Raw genomic sequence first — 21886 nt, forward strand, 5'->3', positions numbered from 1 at the left:
AGCTGTTATTATCAACAATGATCTTTGAGAGAAATGAAAGTTGGGGCAGTTTCACACAGAATTTGTTGCTCACTGTACAAATTTTAGGTCTATCATAAAAATGCAGATGCGGTTGTGAAGCAGCCTATGGAACATTATAAAGATAGCAGGAGAGCTGGAAGCAGTACAAATGGGCACAGGAACAGGTTTTTAAATCATAAACTTAAAAGTTGCTTTTACCAGTGTAAATTTTGACTTAAGTAGGATTAAAATGCAGTAACCATGAAAGAAACAAGTATGGCGTCCTGAATGTATTAGAGAATATTAGTCTGTCTTTTTTTGCATTTTCTAAAATTTTGAATCACATTTAAAAATCCATTAAAAACCAGTTTAATCTATTTAATCTTCTAAAATATGTATATTTATAAAAGGTTCTCTAAGATTTGTACAGTGCGAAGTGCAAGGGCTTGTTTTCACCTTAATGATGCAGGCTGTAGCACTGATACATTATCACTGACTGCCATAAACAGAAACAACATCCACTTACGTTCTGAAACAATAAACAGTATTAAATGTTTCTGCACTGTGACAACTTGATTTAGTCACCATTATTGTTGGGGTTAATTGACTTCCTCCTTCATACACTGGAAAAAAAAAATGAACAGCTCATTATGAGGTTCTGCCACAGGTTTAAATAACATTTAAAAGTTCTCCAAGTTCAGTTTTTCTTACATCACAAAGCAGATTTTCTTTTAGGAACTTTTTAAAAAAAACTAACAAACTGGAATTTGTCCAAGAAACTGTTATCATATATGAAACCATAAGTGAATAAAAAATAACCTTTAGCTTTTCTTTTACAGACAAATGTGCCTTTTTTTCAAAATGTCTTTGACATTTTGTTTATTTGTCTCTGGTCAAATAAACAAAATATCCCACTCAGTGAGGTCATTTGTCTCATCAATTGCAGACAAAATCGAAGTGATCTTGTTGAGCTAATATGAGCATTCAAAGCAGAAATATGGTGCAAAAATCAATAACTGGCAAATCTTTCAACCGTGCACACACCAAACACCCACATACCCCAAGTGTGCAAACTAGCATTTTTCAACTGTTTGGCATTCTCATGTGTGGTAGTCAAATTCACCTTTTGCATTTTAACATCCATGTTTTTGATTTTAGAGTTCTTTCCTTTTGCAGCCTTGCCTCTCATAAGATAAACTCACATCCATCTGTCAAGTTTGTCTGACTTTTAGTTCTTAGACCAAGTGGGTCAAAAGTCATATCCCTATACTTTCAGATTGAATAATGATATATATGTTTGAGCATTGCATTTTCAGTTCTACATTAAAATCATGTGTGCAACAAAACCAAACCTCTTTCACAGCTAGGAGCCCTTGCAATTTTTATGGCAATTTGGGTAAGACTGTTTTACATATTTCATTACGGTGTTTAAAATTATAACTGTTTCACTCTGTAAACAGTTACTCAGTCATTAAGCATCCATTTTGACTGCTTCTACAAACTGTATACCATTCCCTCACAAGGAAAGATACAAAGATTTTTTAAACTGGCTGCCGTTATCACAAATCATCAAACTTTGTCAGCTATTACTAAACATGAAAGTGTAACATTTGGTTGATATAATCACACTTGCTGGACAGCATTTCATAAATGAAACCAGTTTTACTGTATTTTTGGCATCTTTGGAACATGGTATTTTTTCCCAGTTCAACTGAATTTTGTTGATTTCATTTAGTGCCATTTCACAGTAATAGTCATGTCTTTCTAGTGCTTTATGTTAGTAAAGATCATGCAGCATTAGAGAATCTCAATGATCACTTCATCCCCTGTGAGCAAGCCCTTGGCTATTATACCACAAGTAAGCCTGGCCTTTGAGAACAAAGTGTTCTATTAGGATAATATGGTCTTCTTAAGCATATAATGGGGCCTGCTAATTCAGAATTTTGTATATGAAATGAAGGATTTTGAATTCATTTCTGGATTTAACATGGAGCCAGTGATATGGGGAGATATGACCTCTTACTAGTCCCTGTTAGTGCTGAAGTGAACTAAACTGAAGGCTTTTCTGAGACAGTGGGCTAATAATTAACAAGAATAGTCTTGCCTAGAAGAAAAAAATGTAGGCAAGACTATTTAGTTATTACCTGTAACAAATGTTTTTCTTGTAGGCAAGACTTTTTTTGATGTTTGAGGACAAACATCTTGAAACTACTGCCTCACCTGAAACAGTCACATCACCAGCAGGTTCATCTCAGTTCACAAATCCTTTTTGAGAGGTCACCATAACTTGACCAAAGCTGAAGTAGGCAGCAGAGAGACTTGGGCTCCCCAGAGTGATCTGCATGATTGAAGCAGGGTGATGTCAGTCCCTGTGGAAGACAAAGCAGGATGAGCTCAGTGTTATTGGCTTTGGCTTCTCTCAATTCAGTCGAATGTCAAAATATTAAAGGTCAAATCTGAGAGATGGAAATATTATGAAAAGGTCTAAAGCATGCTCTGAGTTTTTATCACCAGTCTCTTGGGACTGAACATTTGACAGTACGGTGACACTGCACGGCTGAAATTAAGTAGCATTATTTGGAGTCACAGTTTACCATTTTGGCTCAATTAAACCCATTATAGCTAGACAGTGTATCAGAATAAGCAAGTCTAAGAAAATAATGGCGATAATGAAATAATTCCCACTAATATACTGTCCCTTTATATACTAATGCATCAGTCTGAATCATAGCCAAATATCCCTGTTGTATCCAGTGCTACGTTGTTGTTCATTCCCTCAGCGGTGAGAATATGTTTTGTTATTTCATTATACAGGAATTGGTTTTCTATTCAGAAGGCTCAGCTATTTGCTGCTCCACTTACCCTGACAGTAACAAAGTGAAACTTTAATCTCCCCTCAGTGTCAACAGCAGCTGATAGCAATTACGGAGAAAGCCTGGATACTGAAGTGGTGCGTTTGACTCAAAGAGTTGACCCACATCCCTCACTGAAAATTTAACTGAGTCCTCTTTATGTTTGCAGCCGCTGTCCAAGCCCAAATTTCTTTTCTGGCCCTAAATTAAATTAAGGAGCTACGCGACTGAAGCAATTACACAATTGTCTGGATCTGTGCAGATTTCAGCATGCAAATCAAAACATTATAGATATTGTTTTTCTTCACATCCTAGTGCCATACTAAGTGGCCATTTTATAGTTAAACAATGCAAATTAGATGTTGTAATTTTGTGTAAATTTAATCTGCATGAAGCTGGAGCAGAAAACTGCAGCCATTATCTCTGCCTGAATGTAGTGAGCACACTGCTGTTTTACCCACTGACACTTAGGTATAATGCAGCCTTTGCTGTGCTGCAGCCAACACACAAAGCTCCTGCTGTGTAAGAGTGAGGAGCTGTTGCACTGCGAGCTTTGCTTTCTCTGACACAGAGCGAAACAATGGTGGATCCCACTGTTCGCCGAGTACAAAAGCAGACTTCCAAGTGTTCAGTCTTTTTTGGTGTGCAATTATTATGACTGTTTAAGTTTACATTAACACTAGAACTGTTCAATCTTGATTATGTTGCTTAACACGAGTTAAAATCGAGCATGCTTTTTGTAATTGTGCTGAAAAATATCAGCTAATCAGATGAGGAATTTAATGTTGTTTCATTTTGCAACAATCCTACTATGGAGAGCTATGTGTCTGTCATGAGGAACCAAAAGACAAAGTACACAATATGTCCTTACAAATATCACTTAGCCAATATAGAGTAAATGCTTAAAGAGCAAAAAAAAAAAAAGTTTTTTAATTACCGGTACTCAATTGCTTCCACCTGATCTCTTGATCTAAACAGTGTCACATACATTGTCACTGATATGTGTTCTGTTCTGTGCTGCCTTTGCTGGAGCACTTCCTACCTCCAGCTTTTCACATAGGCACATGTAAGGCATATATTCAAAATCCCTGAAGAGAGCGTTACTGCCAAATTTAAATTAGTACATATAGAAAAAAACAATCTTCTGTTGACTGTAGTCTAGACTAAAAAGATTTGGTTTGTAACTAAATATTTATAGTCAGTGATACACTGCAAAATGCATAGTGTGTATCCCTGAGGCCTCAAAGATTAGACATTTGGAGAGCATTTTTCTTTTCATTTTCCAGTTTTTACATTTAAAATCTTCTTTAAAAAAATATACCTATGTTTACCAGCTAGAGCTTTTCCTCTGCCTTTGGTTACACATTACTGCACATCTTGATGCCCTACCACTGCTGGTAAAGCTGTTCTGTGGAATAATCTAAAATCATTGTCAGGACTGTGTATCACATCGCCTCTGTGTGCGCACTTGTGTGCTATTATGTGTAGGAACAAGATAAACTAAACTCAAACAGAAGTCAAATGGAAGTACTCCATAATGGTACCACAGCAAAAACCCCACAGTGTATCTGGAACTGATGATCAAAATGTTGCTATTTCAATTTCAGATTTTTTTTGGTTTTATAAATGATATGTAATGTGAAAAATACTTATTTTCTACTAGATTAATTATGCTATTGACTTTGTAGTCTATAATATGTCTGCACTCATACCATAGATCACAAACACTGAGCTCATGCAATGTTGAAAGTCAGCGTTCTTCAGATAGAAAATTAGAATGCCAAGTAGTACAGCTAAACTATGTCTTTCCATCTATGTTTTCCATATGCAACGTGATTGAAACAGATGCTCTGCATTTGGGCCACACTGCGGGTTGCAAGGATCTGTCAGGTGTCTGAATTACAGATGCAAATATAGTCAGCTATTTTGCATGCCAGCATCATTTGCTCAGAAAAATACTGCACCCACACCTTGGGTCCCAATATTATCATCATTAAGTTGCTCCTCATCTCAACAGGATGCTCAACAAAGCAAACAGTTGAGATAAATATGGCACCACACAGTCACTAAAAGGTCTTAAATGATGCTGGAAAACATAAAGGGAGGAAACACCAATTTTCTCTGCCAGATCATAATTTTAGCATAGCAATTAGGATCTGAGGTAATGTTAGGATATTTGAAAATGTTGCTATTCAAAGTCTTGACCTAAATAGGTAAAAATCTAAATTCTAAATGAATTAATTTAGGATAAGATTCCTATCTGCACATGTAGTCCAACTAAATATCTAAGCCTAAAATTGTTATTTACACACATATTTATATAATACGTCATGTGTTTTTTGTTCTGCAATGAATTCTAGAGGACTGACATTCAACTCAATAGTAAGTGCAGTTTCTGCAGGCAGACTTTCTTTTTATAGTCAGATTACCATGTGTCGCTGGATGTGAATCACACTGAAATCATTAAGTTCTATCACATTCACAGTTAGTTTCCCCACTGCTTTCACAAACTCAGGTGCTTAATGCTAAGAGCGCAAGTTCGGGTTAATAAGGGAAATTGTGAAAAAATCCTGGTCAAGATGAAAACCTTTACACATCTTTGTTAGCGACAAGCAACATGCCAGTAAAACAGAAACTGACAGCCTGTCAGAGTGACGTGGTGTGACAGAAATCTGCTATTTCTGGTCTCTGGATGTACCTGTTAATAGTCACAACAATTAAACAGCTTTGCACTCTGCAGAGTTCTCAGGAGAGAACACGTTGGGTGTCAAAGCTGAGAAAGTCACATGCCAAGCAAGCAAGTATGCTTATTCACTTGTGATTTATTTTCTCCTTCAAATAACAATGCACCTATAACGCACCTTTGTTCATTTCAGATGCAAGGTAAATAATGAGATTCTTTAGATCTTAATCCATTCATCGTGATGTGCATACTTATGAGCTTTCCCATATTCAGCAGGCCACCCAGGATATATTTTGTCGATATAATTTGAACAAACCCTTGTTGTTTTTGATGTAGTGCAGGTTCATGTTTCTATTTTTTCTCCATTTGTGTCTATCTACTTGTCTATCTGGGAGATGTTATATGAGTTGGAACAAGAAAAGGAAATATGAAATTAATTGGTTTGTTATTTCAATAACAAATAAACAAGATAACTACCCCTACACAGATCCCTCGTGTAGGGTTAATTTTACTGAACTGTTTTCATATTTAAAAGGAAAAGTAACTGCAGTATAATAATAATAATGACTGTTTCCAAGGAGACTTTTGTATCATTTTTTATCCCTACATAAGTTTGATCAGTAATATATTATGGTTGATAAAGTAAGCTTTCAAAGATTCCAGTCTATGAATACACTCTGTTCCATTATAACATATTCCATATCATTATTTCATGTTTTCCCACACAAGTGCTTGCTCAGGGAATCATTTTAAAGTACTAGTACACAAGTGAAGTACCTCACTGAGTCTGGCCTCTAACCTGTCCTCAAGAATTGATTTCAAACCAAGCTAAGGTAGCTTAGACATGCATGGTTAAGGCTGCTGTAGATGGGACTGAAAAGACCACAAACAAACCCCATGTACCAACATGTATTTTTGGCCTGCTGTATCTCTTTTGATAGCTTAAAAGAAACCAATCCTCTTCACCTCAGATTTGGCCTCAGATGAGCATCACATATTTGGAATTTTGGTTGTTTTTTTATTTTGCAATACAAAAATGTATACAAGCCATCACCTTAGAAAGTATTCAGTATTGTTTTAATACAATTTTAAGTCTATAATATTGGATTTTTTTCCCCTCTCTGTCAGTTTAGACTTAAGAACCCATGATAAAAGAAACCAGCTTGGCAGCAGTTACAGCTTACACTAGCAGTCTGCTTGGGTAAGTCTCTACAGGCTTTGCGAAGCTGGATTTGGACAGTTTATCCCATTCCTCCTGGCAGAGCCTGTGAAAGCTTCAGAGAACTGCTGTCTTCAGGTCTCCCTACAGATGTTCTGTGAAGTTAAAGTTTATACTTTGGCCGGGCCATTCACAAATAGTCATGACTTCCCCTAAAGCCACTGCACAGTTATCTTACCTTCTTTTTGTTTGCTGTTGCACTGTAGTTGGTTGCATTTTTATTCCCCCCACTTCTGACCAGTTTTTGTTTTTCTGTTGTTGAGAAGGATTCAAGAAGGTGATATTGTCTCTACCATGTTTCACTGATTATCCAACCTGAAACATGAACACAAATAAATTAGGAAATAAAGGAAAATATAAAATGAAACAATGCAACATAAGCTAATTGTCATAGTAGTATAATTAAAGCAGAAAAGAGAACAAAAACACCAAAGCTAATTGTCATAGAGGTCACGATGTGTTCTGATTATGATGTGAGGTAAGCAGGTTGATAAACTGTTTCACTTTTTAGCTCCCGAAGGATTTATCTTTAGTTTAGTTCAGCATATGAAGTTTTTACAAAATTTTGACTGAACTTAATAGATGACCTTCTCAGGAGATAGAACAGGTCATCTACTAATTGGAAGGTTAATAGTTTGATTCCTGGCTGCTCCAGTTTTGCATGATCACATTTCAAGGGAAGGGGTGCATGGCACATACTATCCCAACAGCTAAGGCATTTTCAAACATAAATCATAATGCATACACACTAGTTTCACCTTTCAGATTCTTCTTACTAACTACCCATGAACATGCCGTACCTATGTTTGTTTGTTTTTTTGTCGAATATGTATTTGTATTTACAATGCCAAGGTTGATCTGCAGCCACTGGTGAGTGGAGATAAGTTCTTCGTTTTTATTGATATACTGTAATGTAAAGAAGGGCGTTAGGCCACTCTGGTGTTCATCATGTTGGGAGGACATTGCCTTTAAGTCAGATGTTTTCATTTCAAGGGTTATCTGTGTGTGCGTGCGCCTACAGGTCTGTCAGTGATAATGAAATGCTGCATGTGGCAAAGAAGTATCTGGAGGGAAACAGTGCTGTTTTCATTAGGCTCATGTTTCACTGAGTGCACCTTCTCCTCATTTTGTTCAGAGACACAAAAACATGACGACAGATCCTCATCAAAAAGGCACACTGTGTATCATTACCAGGAAACACCTCTGCCTTCTGTCTGTTTTGTTCAGTGTGAGCCATAGGGATGAAAAATTCCATTTACACAAACACAGTTTATCTATCTCAAAAACTGACATGGTGAAATCCCTGAAAACAGTCTCTTGTGTTGAGAAACACAACACCAGCTAAGAGTAAGTCTTATATAAAATTATGGTCACTCAAGAAAAGCTTCTTGATTTAGCTCACCTGTATGTTTTATTTATTTATTTATTTAGTTTTTGCTCTTTTAGCTTTTTTGTGTATTGTTTTTCTTGGTGCACACATCAGTGAAATCTTTGATGCAGTTGGAGCAGCAAAAATCAGCATCTTGCACATCTAATGCTTATAAAACCTTATACACTGTACCCTATGTACAATAATGTAGTTATTTATTTTTATATCATTTTCTACAATGCTTGGCTCTAGAAGCTACAGCCAAGCATGGACATTCTCTGGTACACAAATATGCCAGCAAGTGACCCATGCTGAAATGTGTGACATACTCGTGATCTCAGTTTATATACTGGCCATCCTACGATAGCATAAGGGAGTAGTGATGCTGGGTATTATAAATGGATCAGCAGGGTGTTGTTTGATAACTGTCTAAAGAGAAATAGCTCGAATCGAATAACTTGAATCTCAACTTCAATTGCTAATGGAAAAAAATGGTGTATTTGTGCTTCAATTTCAAAGGCTACATGAAGACATACACAAAATCAGGCTACTATCATAAGAATGCATGATAAACAAAATGATTTAAGCCAGACTATTATATCTAGAAAGTTGCATCAGCATATTCAGAATGCTGTTACATTGAGATCAAGATCAAGTGGCTCATATGACTTCAGTTTTCACACATTTGTATTGATTCCTGTTTTTAAATGAGTGGCTGTGAAATGATTCTACTTAGCACTGAATGGTTCAGGGCTACAATACATTCCTGTTCTGCTGAAGGTCTGTTTACTGTCCCTTAGTCAAAACTAAAAGTGGATAAGCAGTATTCAGTTTTTATGTACAATAAACTTGTCTATAAACTCTAGGGCTAGTGCCCTTTATTAAATTAAATTGTTTATTCTTTAAATATGTTACTTACTTTTATTGTGGGTTTTTTATTGTACCCTTTTTAAATCCTATCTGTGTCTGTTATTACTGTATAGCTTTGAGCTTCTTTTATATCTTGTCCTAATGCCTTTTATGTCTTATGTAAAGCACTTTGATTCCCTTGTAGTTGAAAAGCACACACAAGTAAGTGTGCATTGCTTTGCCTTGATAGTGTTCACTTCAATCCCACAACTCCTTTGACTAGAAGCTCCTTCAAGCTTATGATATTATTATTTCTTTTTGTGCAGATACCCCAGGTGAGCTATGCCTCCACAGCTCCAGAGCTAAGTGACAACACCCGCTATGACTTCTTCTCCCGAGTGGTGCCTCCTGATACCTACCAGGCCCAGGCCATGGTGGATATTGTGAAGTATATGCGCTGGAACTATGTTTCCACAGTGGCCTCAGAGGGGAACTATGGAGAGAGCGGTGTTGATGCTTTCATTCAGAAGTCTCGGGAGGATGGTGAGTACACTTGGCCTTGTATATCATTACTGCGTAACTTGCACACCAAGCGTGGGAAGGTGTCACCTATTCGAGCTTGCTGCGCTGCAGAATGATATATCTCAGTGACACCGCTAGCAAAAGTCAGCCACTGAGGTCAAATGTTAGATTTCATCCCAGAACTTGCATATGCAGAGGTCTACTTTAATACCACAGAGTACATCTGTTTGTTATTACCATGCATATAATTATGATATGAATGGCTTTGAAGCACCATTCAGTTTTACAAGAGTGATGCTATAGAGACAATATCAGTCATATGAAGAAGTTGCTAATTAACATCTAGAATATACACCTAACAATGCACCCATACACTACTTCAAAATGCCAATCACAGTAATCTACACTAAAGTTTATTAAAGCCAAACAACTCTGTAAAATGTTTCATACCCACACAGATTTTCAATTCAATTCCATTTTATTTATAAAGCACCAAGTCACATCAACAGCTGCCTCAAGGTGCTTTACATTGTAAGGTAAAGACTCTACAATAATACAGAGGAAACCCCAACTGCATTTCATTGCCTTGTACTTGTGACATGTGCAATGACAATAAAGTTGAATTCTATTCTATTCTATTCTATTCTATTCTATTCTATTCTATTCTAACATTTAGACGAACCCTTATGAGCAAGGGCTTTGTTGACAGTGGAAAAGAAAAACTCCTTTTTAACTGGAAGAAACCTTCCAGAAACTAAGGGGGGGATTCAGGGTCATCTGATCCAACTCTAACTATATGCTGTATCAAAAAGGAAAATTTTAAGCCTAATCTTAAAAGTAGAGAGGCCGTCTGTCTCCCGAATCAAAACTGGAAGCTGGTTCTACAGAAGAGGGGCCTGAAAGTTGAAGGCTCTGTCCCCATTCTACTTTTAAATATTCTAGGAACCACAAGTAAGCCCAGAGTCTGAGAGCTTGGACAAGAAATACTCCTTTCCAGCATCCAAACAACTTAGACTATGTGTAACATCTGACAGCCATCAAGAATATATTGCAGTTACAAAATCTATTATTATTTTCCATAGTAGGCAGTAAAAGCCTACCTGGTGTACTTGCATTAAGATGATTTCAGAGCTTTTTGGGAGGTTTAGAGCCTAAATACTGGATTTAATCTTGAAAAAGCAAACTAATTTTACTTATGATTTAAAAGAAAAAACATAAAAAGTTATAAACACACTTGTAAATATAATAAAAATACACTGTCACACATGCTTTTGTTAATTTATTTATTTTTATTTTACATAGTGTCCCATATGTTTCTGAAAATGGGGGTCAGTATACATTTAGTTCTCTTCCTTCAAATTACTATTACACTAGAGGAGTTCCCAAGGTACTTGAGGGTTTTGGATGGCTAAGTACAAGTGTAATTAAAAGGTCGGGGCTTGGTCATGTTTCTGGCTTGCACTGTGCTTGACTACAATGAGACTAACTTAGCTGTGCTTGCTCATCAATTATTTCTGTCATTCTGAACCTTAAATCTCTTGGACACATGTCAGGGAAGCTGAGGGGTGGGAAAGAAATGTATTGCAGTTGTTAGTCTAGATAGTGGACACGATCAGGTCTCAACAGATTATATTAGTTGAGAGTGTCACAAATGTAATTAATTTTAACAGTTTAAACATACTATATGGCAAATCTAAATTATCTTCTGTTTGATGATTGTATTTCTGACAAAAGTTTAAAAATGTCTTTACGCTGAAGCTTATAGGCATCTTTTTTTTCCCAGTTTCAAAGTGATGTCATGAAAATCTATAAAAAATCTTTTAACAGAATGACCAGAAATATATTGGCATTACTAAATGTAAATAGTGATGCTAAATAGCAATGTCTAAATAATCTCCAGTAAAAATTTCTGTGTTGCATGCTGATATCAATAGCATTAAAGAAAAAACATGAACTGAAGATTTTATTGGCTATTGACTGCTCAAACTCTATAGAGTTAAAGAGCAAACCGACAAACAAACAAACAAAAAACAAGTGCCAAAGTACCAATGCGACAAAGTGCCAATAACTGTAGTTTCTGGAATGACCACTTGAGGCTGTCTTCAACAGTAGTTTATTCCTTATAAAGTCCAATGTAAAATGGCTTACCTTAAAAAGTATAGGTACAGCCTAATACGAAGAGCAAATTTCTCCATATGTGAGAACTTCACAGGGTGTCAATTTCTTAGTAAAATGCTTTAGGTCTCAAGGTTAAGTATTGGAGTGAAAATGATCAGTTTCAGTTATGTTGGTTGCCTTTTGGAACATTCTTAATGCAATTACTTAAATATGTGGCTATGTTATGCCCATCTGGTCTATTTAGCAGTCCACCCTTTTGTCACTTTTGCCTTCTAGCATACCAAAATGGAGAAGGCCAGTTAAAGTTAAAATAGAGGCTCCTGAATTAAACAAACTACAAAGTAATGTTGCAATACAGTCAAGGCCAAATGTTTTGACATCAGCAAAAATTTTGGTTTTCATAGACTATTACTTTTTAAAAATATTTTTTCATTTCTTTGTTATATCAAAGATCAGTTAGAAGCATTTCATAAGTTTCACTGCCAAAACGTTTAGGCTATTTTGTTTTAGATAAATAGTATTATTATAATATGTTTAGTTAATTCTTATATACATTAAAAATGAATCAGACTTTAACTGTCAATATGAATTCTTTGGGGGTTTGTTCAAGCTCAGTACATATATAGATTAGTGTGTTTAGAGAGATAAGTTACTCTGAAAAATCATAGATATTAGCTGTGACAATTTAGTTTAAGCTCTTAATTGAAACTATGTGCTTTCACAATATTATGTGAGCAAGTCCCTGTGACTGTGGATATCCTGCTAATTCATTGCTGCACTTATTCTCCTACTTTGCCATGTACCACTGTCATGAGCTGAATAAAGAAAATAACCTGAACGGGCAAATTATCTGACTCAGCTCCCATAGCAGCAGCCCTGGCAGCCCAGGAGCCACATGCTTGGAGCTTCACCAGAACAGCTTTCCCCTAAGAGAGCCAGCAAATAAGACTGAGTACAATGTGGGTAAAAAGCAGATGATGAAAGGTAAATATGAATTCCAGGTGGGGTTTTTTGATCTCTGCTTTTGTATCCGTCTTCTCTGGCAAAAAGTGCCTTGAGCTGAGAATCGGTGGCCTTCAGTGTTTATTTCTGTGTAGTGTCTGAGATGAGAAGCTTCTCATCTCCCATATACTGACCCAGGATGTGACCCACCCTGAAGGGATGGTTGTAAGAGCTGTGGTAGGATACATGGACACGAAAAGCAGTCACTTGTTTTGTTTAAAAAAAGAACGAAAGAAAGCTTTCCAAATCACATACTTTTTATTTTTACTTTCACTATGCCCTTTTAAACTATGTAATACTGCATGGAGGATGTATACATTTGGGACTCACTACTTCATCGTAATGTTGAACTTTGATGCACTTGCTTAGTTGTAAATGGCACAGAGGATTGTGAACAGGACAGGCAAAAAGTATGCTGGTGGAAGTATTAAGACAACCTGGTATTTTTGTCAAACAGCAATTGACATGAATATCAGGATGCTACATCTTTTTCTGCTATACTAAATTGTAATATGTGTATTAGGTACACCTAATGTTGGAAAAATCCCCTTTTTTCACCTAGTATTTTACTGCAACAGACTAACAGAGATTTTCTCCGCTGGCAATGAATATGTTATATTAAATTACTAAAGACATCAAAGCAAAGCGCAGTACAATGAGGCCATAGTAAGTTCTAATACCACCAGATAATTTGGAACATCTTACGTGTAGCTGATGCAGCCACCGGATGCTTTATTTCTTCAATTTCAAAGGACCTATTTTATGAAACGCACATAGTTTCTGAAATGGAAACTTCCTAATGGTCATCCGGGGCCTACTTAATGGTCTCTTATTGCTTACTACTTTCATATTTATGAATGTACGATTCTTTCCAAGTGCGGACTTTAGGAAACAAACAGGAGACTGAAAGGCCAGTCAGTTCTGGGCAGTGGAAGCTCATCTCTGGCTGAAGACTGCCCTTCTCTGCAGAGACGTTGATTACTATGGAGCATGCCCCAATAGATGTCATTAATCAAGTTAATGAAACACAATGTCAATAAGAACCCTAACAAGATTTCCCTTGCAAACCAATGGCCTGTCTGACATCAACATAAGAAACCCTGCTAATGGAGTAACTGCTACCCCCATGTGATGAGGATTACAAGTGTTAGCCACAGAGTTGGGCTGAATAAGCCCATGTGGAGAATGTAAAATGAAGAAGAAGAAAAGGGGAGCACAAACAACTCTGCATTGCTCCTGGGTGGTTTATTTGTAGATCCAGGGAACAGACAATTTTAGAATGGGCTGATTGTTATGCCTGGTGAGCAAAAACAAAGTATGAACTCAGCACATGGGGAAAATGCATAATTATGTTTTATTAACTGATTCTTACTGAAATGATCTTTCAGGTTAAAAGCAGTTCACATTTAAATATTAAGGTTGGTGAGGCTTTATATTTATGTCATAAATAACAAATCCCATGAAAATATTAAAACACCAACTGGGTGTTTGTGCACAACTTTGCAGGTCTGAGTTACAGTATTATTTAAAGATTAATACATGTAGCACTGTGAAAACATCTTGAGCTGCCTTTCCTTATATTTTGCTTCAGAGTAGCCAGACTTTCTTGCAATTTTCAAAGTGGTCTTGAAAAATAGTTCTCCAGGGTTTTCGAAGGTCTTTCAAAGTCCTTTGGATATTGGCAGCTTCTTCACTCATTTTCATTCCAGTCCTTGTGCTGGACCATGAATCATCCAAGCACATGTTATCTACCCACCATTGTCACACAGTACAGTCAGAACTTTTCATCATCAGCTTAACACATGGAAGGCCAGAATCATTAAAATTTGCCATCACATTGCTTAAAGAAATTACAAGGAAGCTTGCCTAAGAGAGTTCAGGTTATTTTATAGAATAAAGATGCTCAGTCCAAATATTGATTTTCATGCTGATAAGAAATGTACAAACTAAGCAAAATATGAAGAGATAAGGGGTGACTCAAGACTTTTGCACAGTACCATGGTGCACTAGTACTTAATTTTGATAATAAGTTTGTGCATTAGAGCAAACCTTAAGATGCATAGGGCTTGTGTTTATCATAATGAAGTAATGCACCACTCAACGCAACAGTGTAACAACAATGGAGTTTTATGGCATAGGGGAATAAGCTAGATCACGCTTTCTTCTTACTGGTTTATAAATATTTGATGCACTCTTTGAAGAATATCATGAAAGCTGCAAGGTAAAGAAATTGGAAAGTATTGTAGACTGCGTAACAGGATAAGATAGAAGCACGGCTCCACCCAGAGCAACAGACAGACTTGTGAACATCTGCATTCTGAATGACCGCAGTCACCCAGGGAAGAGATCACAGCACACACAGCGATGTCCCTGTTTCTATCCGTATGGCCTTTTAATCTCTAGTTCACACCCGTCCGTGATGTGTCAGCCAGTTATGTCTTTATTTATTATTTGACATCACGCAAATGACCCCTGAGTGCCTCAGATATGTCCTCTTGCAATTTGTTTAAACAATTACTTGTCATTGCTTAATTAGGCAAAACGAAAGGCTAAATAATCATCACTCATCTTCTCTAGCTGTTCTCTCTCCATCTTTTCTCCCTCTCTGACAGGGACTTAATGGTTACATATTGCTCTTAATGCAAAGACACTATAAAAGCCAATTTCCTTAGCCAAGTGCTATTTGAACTTCGATCTTAAGTAATACCCTATAGAAATGTTAGCTGACCAAATGATTTCATGTGACATCATTCCCTTTCTGCTTCTTGTGTGGCAGCTTGTACTTTATAATGTCAATGCACATTAATACATATTTAAAGAAAGAAAGAAAGAAATGGAGAAATACGTGGCGCAGATTCAATCAAAAGTGCAGGGGAAAAAAAGCAACGGATTAGGGTGTGGGGGAGGTTATGGGGGATACTGGAGTTTATTTTAGCCTGAAGTACCCGGGGGATGTGGCACAAATTGGCCACAAAAGAGGTTGTTGTGTGAATTTTTATAGATAAGGTTAGTATATGAATAATTACGTGGACACCAAAAACAATAAAATGAGGTTACTGACTTAAAACTATGAGCATCAAATTTTCTTCTAGTTGGTAGTCTGCTTGGTTGTCAGAAAAATGCAGAATGACATTTAAGTGACATTCAGTGGCTTTAGCATTGCACCCAGCAACAGGAGATAATCAGGTTGGTGTACAAGAAGGATAAAAAACAACAAAAAAACAAGAATATAAGCTGAGTGTGGCAAAATTAAATGAAAAATTCTGGATAAAGCTAGTCAAAGGGTGGACATATAACTGATTTTAACTTTCAAAGAGACTTAAATTTGTCTGTCCACTTATTTAAGACCATCATTCCAAACTGATGAGAAGAGGACGGATTTCAATTACGCAACATAAGACAATAACGTAAATTAGACAGCTCAGGCAACTAATCTGGATTACAATACTGCAGATAATCCAGACAGCTCCTTTTCATGAGAACATATCAATATCACTTTTGTCAGGGGGATAAGATTTTCTCAGCTTCCACTAAGCACTTTCTAATGGCTTCATATTATCGTCATTAGAATAGGCTTACACATTACATTAAAGTAGTGTAACGATTCCATGACAGTTTCTGAAGCAACATAAGATCTTGTATTGCAATCTTAACGTAGTTTAAAATGACAAAAAATACATACATATACATAGATGGTAAATACACAATAATCAACCATGTTTGATATGTTGGTCACTGCTGTGCAATCATGCAGTGTTTCAATTTTTGAAGGCTCATATTTAAATTAAAAAATGTAAAAAGATATTAAAACTTCAAAACCTCACTGCAGTGAGCTGCGGCCGCAAGGTGGTTGGTGCCTGCCGTGGTGGTAACCCCCGAACCAAATGGTGGACACCAGAGGTGAAGGGAGCCACCAGGCTGAAGAAGGAGTCCTATCGGGCTTGGTTAGCCTGTGGGACTCCGGAAGCAGCCGACAGGTATCGACAGGCCAAGCGGAATGCGGCTCGGGCAGTGGCTGAAGCAAAAACTCGGGTGTGGGAGGAGTTCGAGAGGCCATGGAAAAAGACTTTCGGACTGCCTCAAGAGATTCTGGCAAACCGTCAGGCGCCTCAGGAGGGGAAAGCGGTGCTCTACCTGCACTGTGTATAGTGCTGGCGGGCGCTGCTGACGCCGACTGAGAAAATTGTCAGGCGGTGGAAGGAATACTGAGGACCTCCTTAATCCCACTGACACGTCTTCCGAGGAGGAAGCAGAGTCTGGGGATGAGGGAATGACCCGCCAATTTCCAGGGGCGAGGTCACTGAGGCAGTTAAACAACTCCTTGGTGGCAGAGCCCTGGTGTTGATGAGGTCCGCCCGAGTTCCTGAAGGCTCTGGACGTTGTAGGGCTGTCCTGGTTGACACGCCTCTACAATGTTGCGTGGAGATCAGGGGCAGTACCCTGGACTGGCAGACCGGGTGGTGGTCCCCATCTTTAAGAAGGGAGACCGGAGGGTGTGTTCCAACTACAGGGGATCACACTCCTCAGCCTCCCTGGGAAAGTCTATGCCAGGGTGCTGGAAAGGAGAGTTTGTCCGCTAGTCGAACCTCGGATACAGGAGGAACAATGCGGTTTTCGTCCTGGTCGCGGAACACTGGACCAGCTCTTTATCCTCTCAAGGATACTCGAGGGTGCATGGGAGTTTGCCCAACCAGTCTACATGTGTTTTGTGGACTTGGAGAAGGCATTCGACCGTGTCCCTCGGGTGTCCTGTGGGAGGTGTTATGGGAGTATGGGGTGTCTGGCCCATTGCTACGGGCCATTCGATCCCTATACAACCGTTGCAAGAGTTTGGTTCGCATTGCCGGCAATAAGTCGGACTCGCTTCGGTGGGTGATGGGCTCCGCCAGGGCTGCCCTTTGTCACCGGTTCTGTTCATATTTTTATGGACAGGATTTCTAGGTGCAGCCAAGTGGCGGAGGGCTTTCGCCGGTGGCCTCAGAATCTCATCTCTGCTTTTTGCGGATGATGTGGTTCTGTTGGCTTCATCAGGTGAAGGCCTCCAGCTCGCACTGGAACGGTTCGCAGCCGAGTGTGAAGCAGCGGGAATGAGGATCAGCACCTCCAAATCTGAGGCCATGGTTCTCAGCCGGAAAAGGGTGGAGTGCCCACTCCGGTCGGGGATGAGTTCCTGCCCCAAGTGGAGGAGTTCAAGTATCTCGGGGTCTTGTTCGCGAGTGATGGGAGAAGGGAGCCGGAGATCGACAGACGGATTGGTGCTGCGGCTGCAGTGATGCGGACGCTGCACCGGTCCGTCGTGGTGAAGAGGGAGCTGAGTGTAAAAGCGAGGCTCTCAATTTACCGGTCGATCCACGCCCCTACCCTCACCTATGGCCACGAGCTGTGGGTAGTGACCGAAAGAACGAGATCGCGGATACAAGCGGCAGAAATGAGCTTCCTCCGAAGGGTGGCTGGCCTCCCTTAGAGATAGGGTGAGAAGTTCGGCCATCCGGGAGGGGCTCAGAGAGAGCCGCTGCTCCTCCACATCGAAAGGAGCCAGTTGAGGTGGTTCGGCATCTGACAAGGATGCCTCCTGGGCGCCTCCTGGGTGAGGTGTTCGGGCATGTCCCACCGGGAGGAGGCCCTGGGCAGACCCAGGACACGCTGGAGAGATTATATCTCTCGGCTGGCCTGGGAACGCCTTGGTGTTCCCCCAGATAAGCTGGAGGAGGTGGCTGGGGAGAGGGAGGTCTGGGCTTCTCTGCTTAGGCTGCTGCCCCCGCGACCCAGCCTCGGATAAAGCGGATGAAGATGGATGGATGGATGGATGTTACCAAAGTTGCATATGCTCAATTTAGTTCTTACTGCATGAGAGAAATGCACTAACATTGCAAATATTGATTAGACACTTTTTTTTCTTCCAAATTGCTTTAATTCTTTGTGGCAGAGATTCTATTTGATGCTGCAAATATTCCTCAGAGATTTTGCTCATGTTGACAGTGTAGCATCGCACAGTTGCTGCAGATTTGTCAACTGCAAATGTGAACCTCGTGTTCCATCACATCCAAAAGGTGCTCTATTGGGCTGAGATATAGAGACTTTGAAGGCCATTGAGTACAATGAACTCATTGTTATGTTCAAGAAACCAGTTTGAGATGATGTGAGCTTTGTGATGTGGCATGTTACCTTCCTGGAAACATCCATCAAAAGATGGGTACATTGTGGTCTTAAAGGAACTGAGATCTTCAACAATATACAGGTTAGTCGTAGCATTTGAACAATGCTCAGTTACATTTACAGGAGCCAAGAACATATTCCCCACAACCTGTGTTACAAAGCAATTGAACAGGTGTATCTAATTAAGAAGTAGCACATATTTCCATCTATTTTTGGCGTTCACAAAAACCAATAATGTTGTCCAATAGTTTTATCAAAACATGCCTACAAAGCCAGTTTCCTGGCTTTCACACTCTTCCTGGTGCTCTTTACCTTGGTCAACGCATGAACCAAATTAAGCAAAAAATCATTTAAAAAAATCATCATCAAAAAATTGTAACATAAAAATGATTTCAAAAATTTAAATTTTGAAATTTTACCTAAAATATAATTGTTTTAGCTTTAATCAGTGTGCAATTTTTTTACACAGCTATATTTATTTGCTGATGTAGTGGTTTGCATTAGCATTTAACTGTACAGTGTTAAACCCAGAGAGCTTTTCTAAAATGTACTAATTGCTCAGTCCATTTAGAAAAACAAGAGGTGAGTATCGGTAACAACATTGATAAAAACATTACTAAATGCAAAAATAAACATATTTGAATTCCCACTTTGATCAAAAACTGCCCATTAGAAGCTCATTAAGATAGTGATGCTGTATGCAGTTGTACTGATTGGATCCTATGGATGTTTCTATGGAGATTTTTTTTCCTTAGGTTGGGTTACAGAGGTCACTCAGAGTTCACTTAATAAAGGAGCCTCACTTGAAGGAATGTAATGACTCAGCATCTCTCTAGAGACACTATGGGCACAGAGTTCCTCTTTTCAAAGATTAGGTAAAAATCATGTCCAACATTAATATTCCGTCTGTCTCTTATAAGATCTGTGACATTTGTAGTGTCTTATTCAGAGAGTAAAGTATGAAGAGTAATGTGCAAAAAAACAACAGGTCCTTCAACTAAATCATTTGTTGCTACAGTACCGCCTGAAACAACCCATGTAAGCATTCCTGAAACAAATGCTTTTAAAGGTCAGACAAAGGTCACATTAGGTAGAATGAAAGTGGCATGGACACATTTTACTGTTCCTTGAGAGACTGGACTCCAGTTTATTTACTTGAACCTTTTCTTTTACTGACTTGTTCTAACTCATGGTTTGGTTATGTTTCGGCAACAACTGAGAAAAAACAACCGAGTTAAAATTAGGAAAAGAACTTGCATTTCACAAAACTGTTTACTGTGCAGACACTAGTTCAAAGCTGTTGAGCCACCAGAGGTCATTTTCCTTAAAGCATAAATATTGGACATCATAAATAATATAAACAAATATATAATTTTGCATAATGAACCCTGTTACTTTATTTCAATTCATTTGTGCATTGCTGCACTCCGTAGCCAACATCTCCTCAGTGGTGTTCCAGTGTGACCAAACCTGGTACCACAAGTTTTCTCTGGCACTCACTCAAACATATACAGTCACCCAAACACAGAGTTACATTACACTAATGCCTAATACATGCATGCATGTCTGTACAACAAAGAGCTTTGGACATTTTCCAGTGAACTCATGGAAAGAACGAGTGCAGTGTTTCTGTACAAATACAAACGCTTACAGAGTAATTTGATGATTTCACACAAAACAATGTGAAAATATTTGTGTAATAAATGCATTACATTGCCTTTTATATGCCAGGCAACCAACCCAACATTGTACCAGACAAAAACGGAGACAAATCCTAAGAATTATTGTACTGACTCCAAACTTGATTGTTTGTCCTATTCGCACATGTTTACAGGAAATACAACTTTTTAATTCCTGCAGTTTCTCCTTATCTAAGCTGCACTATTTCTGTTAGAGCAATGGTTATTGTTAATTAATTTATCTGGGGCTCCTATCAGGAAGGAAGTATTTTATGATTTTATCATCCTAAGGTTAATTCATTTCATTTTTACTTTCTCTCCATTTTATATATGTGCTGTTTTTATATAGTTGCTGGTTGGCACACTTGGCATCTAGATTACTGGGCGCATGCAGCCAGCGGCACAGTAGAGCAGTGTCTTTAGATTAGTTTGACTTGAGAGTTATTGATCCCTTTGGGGAAATGTGCTCATTACAGCAGCAATAAAATTTAGCTTAGGGAGAGACGAGAATAATATAATTACACAAATCTAAAATAAACAGAAGGCGGTCAAGGTGCATCTCAGCACAGTTTGCGGGAAGGAAGTCAATTAATGGATGTTGTGTTTTTGCCAGTTGTGTCTATTTATCGACGCTGACATATTAACTAGGGATGCAACGATACCAATTTTTTCAAACCAATCCGATACCGATACTTGGATCTGAGTACTTGCCGATACCGAGTACAAAATCCGATACTTCTACCACACACAAGTTAAACTTAACCAGTAGTAAAGAAACGACCCCAGACAACTCTTTAACACAAACGAAACGTTTACTGAACGTAAGGGCAGAGACAAATACTGTACAACACATCCCTTTTTTAAACTCAAATGATATTCCAATTCCTTAACCAAATGAAATACACTGTATAAATGAAATAATTCCCTTTCAAATTATATTAAACAACCCAACTTATGTTATCACCTTTTGGTAAGTGACTCACTAATATACACTCCAAAACACGTTATATAACTCCACTAAACATACAATATTCACACATGGGCCCCACACACACTCACATTCACACTTATTGCAGGCCTGTTTGCTGCTCACGCTGGACGATGGAGAAAATCCTCTTCTCCCCAGTAAGAGCACAAAAGTCTGACTTACAGTTCCGTTGCTCGGTAGGTCGCCGTTCACCAGTCCCACACTAAATCCACTCCCTGCGGACCCGATGCTGTCTCTGCTACAGCGCGTTAGCCCGTCACTGTCCAGCTCTCCGACAGTCCATAGCGGCTGCCGCCGTGGCGCAGCCAAGCAGTCCGGGCTAGCCTTTAGCCTCGACGGTCTTAGCTGGAAACACAGATTTCCACGGTGGTGCTACCGTTGAAACAAAAAGTCACTTCACCCACACTCTGTTGCGAAGCTCCCACACGGTTAGCTTTCTAGTCACACAC

General features: G+C 38.7%; 1 protein-coding gene and 1 long non-coding RNA gene across 3 annotated transcripts in view; one reads left to right on the top strand and one right to left on the bottom strand.

Moving 5' to 3' along the window:
* LOC116317786 (metabotropic glutamate receptor 4-like) overlaps nucleotides 1-21886 on the top strand; it is a 189215-nt gene that overhangs the window by 97095 nt on the left and 70234 nt on the right. For both annotated transcript variants that reach the window (XM_031736659.2, XM_039612154.1), the window contains one exon: nucleotides 9299-9515. In XM_031736659.2, coding sequence (XP_031592519.1) covers nucleotides 9299-9515 — 217 coding nt within the window. The remainder of the gene's footprint in view (nucleotides 1-9298; nucleotides 9516-21886) is intronic.
* On the bottom strand, nucleotides 2242-21647 carry LOC120440210. The gene is made up of 3 exons (XR_005613072.1): nucleotides 21600-21647; nucleotides 6933-7069; nucleotides 2242-2369 (listed from the first exon to the last, which is right to left on the bottom strand). It is a non-coding gene; the product is annotated as an uncharacterized LOC120440210 (long non-coding RNA).

This window comes from Oreochromis aureus, linkage group 5, assembly GCF_013358895.1.
Source record: "Oreochromis aureus strain Israel breed Guangdong linkage group 5, ZZ_aureus, whole genome shotgun sequence".
Lineage (NCBI taxonomy): Eukaryota > Metazoa > Chordata > Actinopteri > Cichliformes > Cichlidae > Oreochromis > Oreochromis aureus.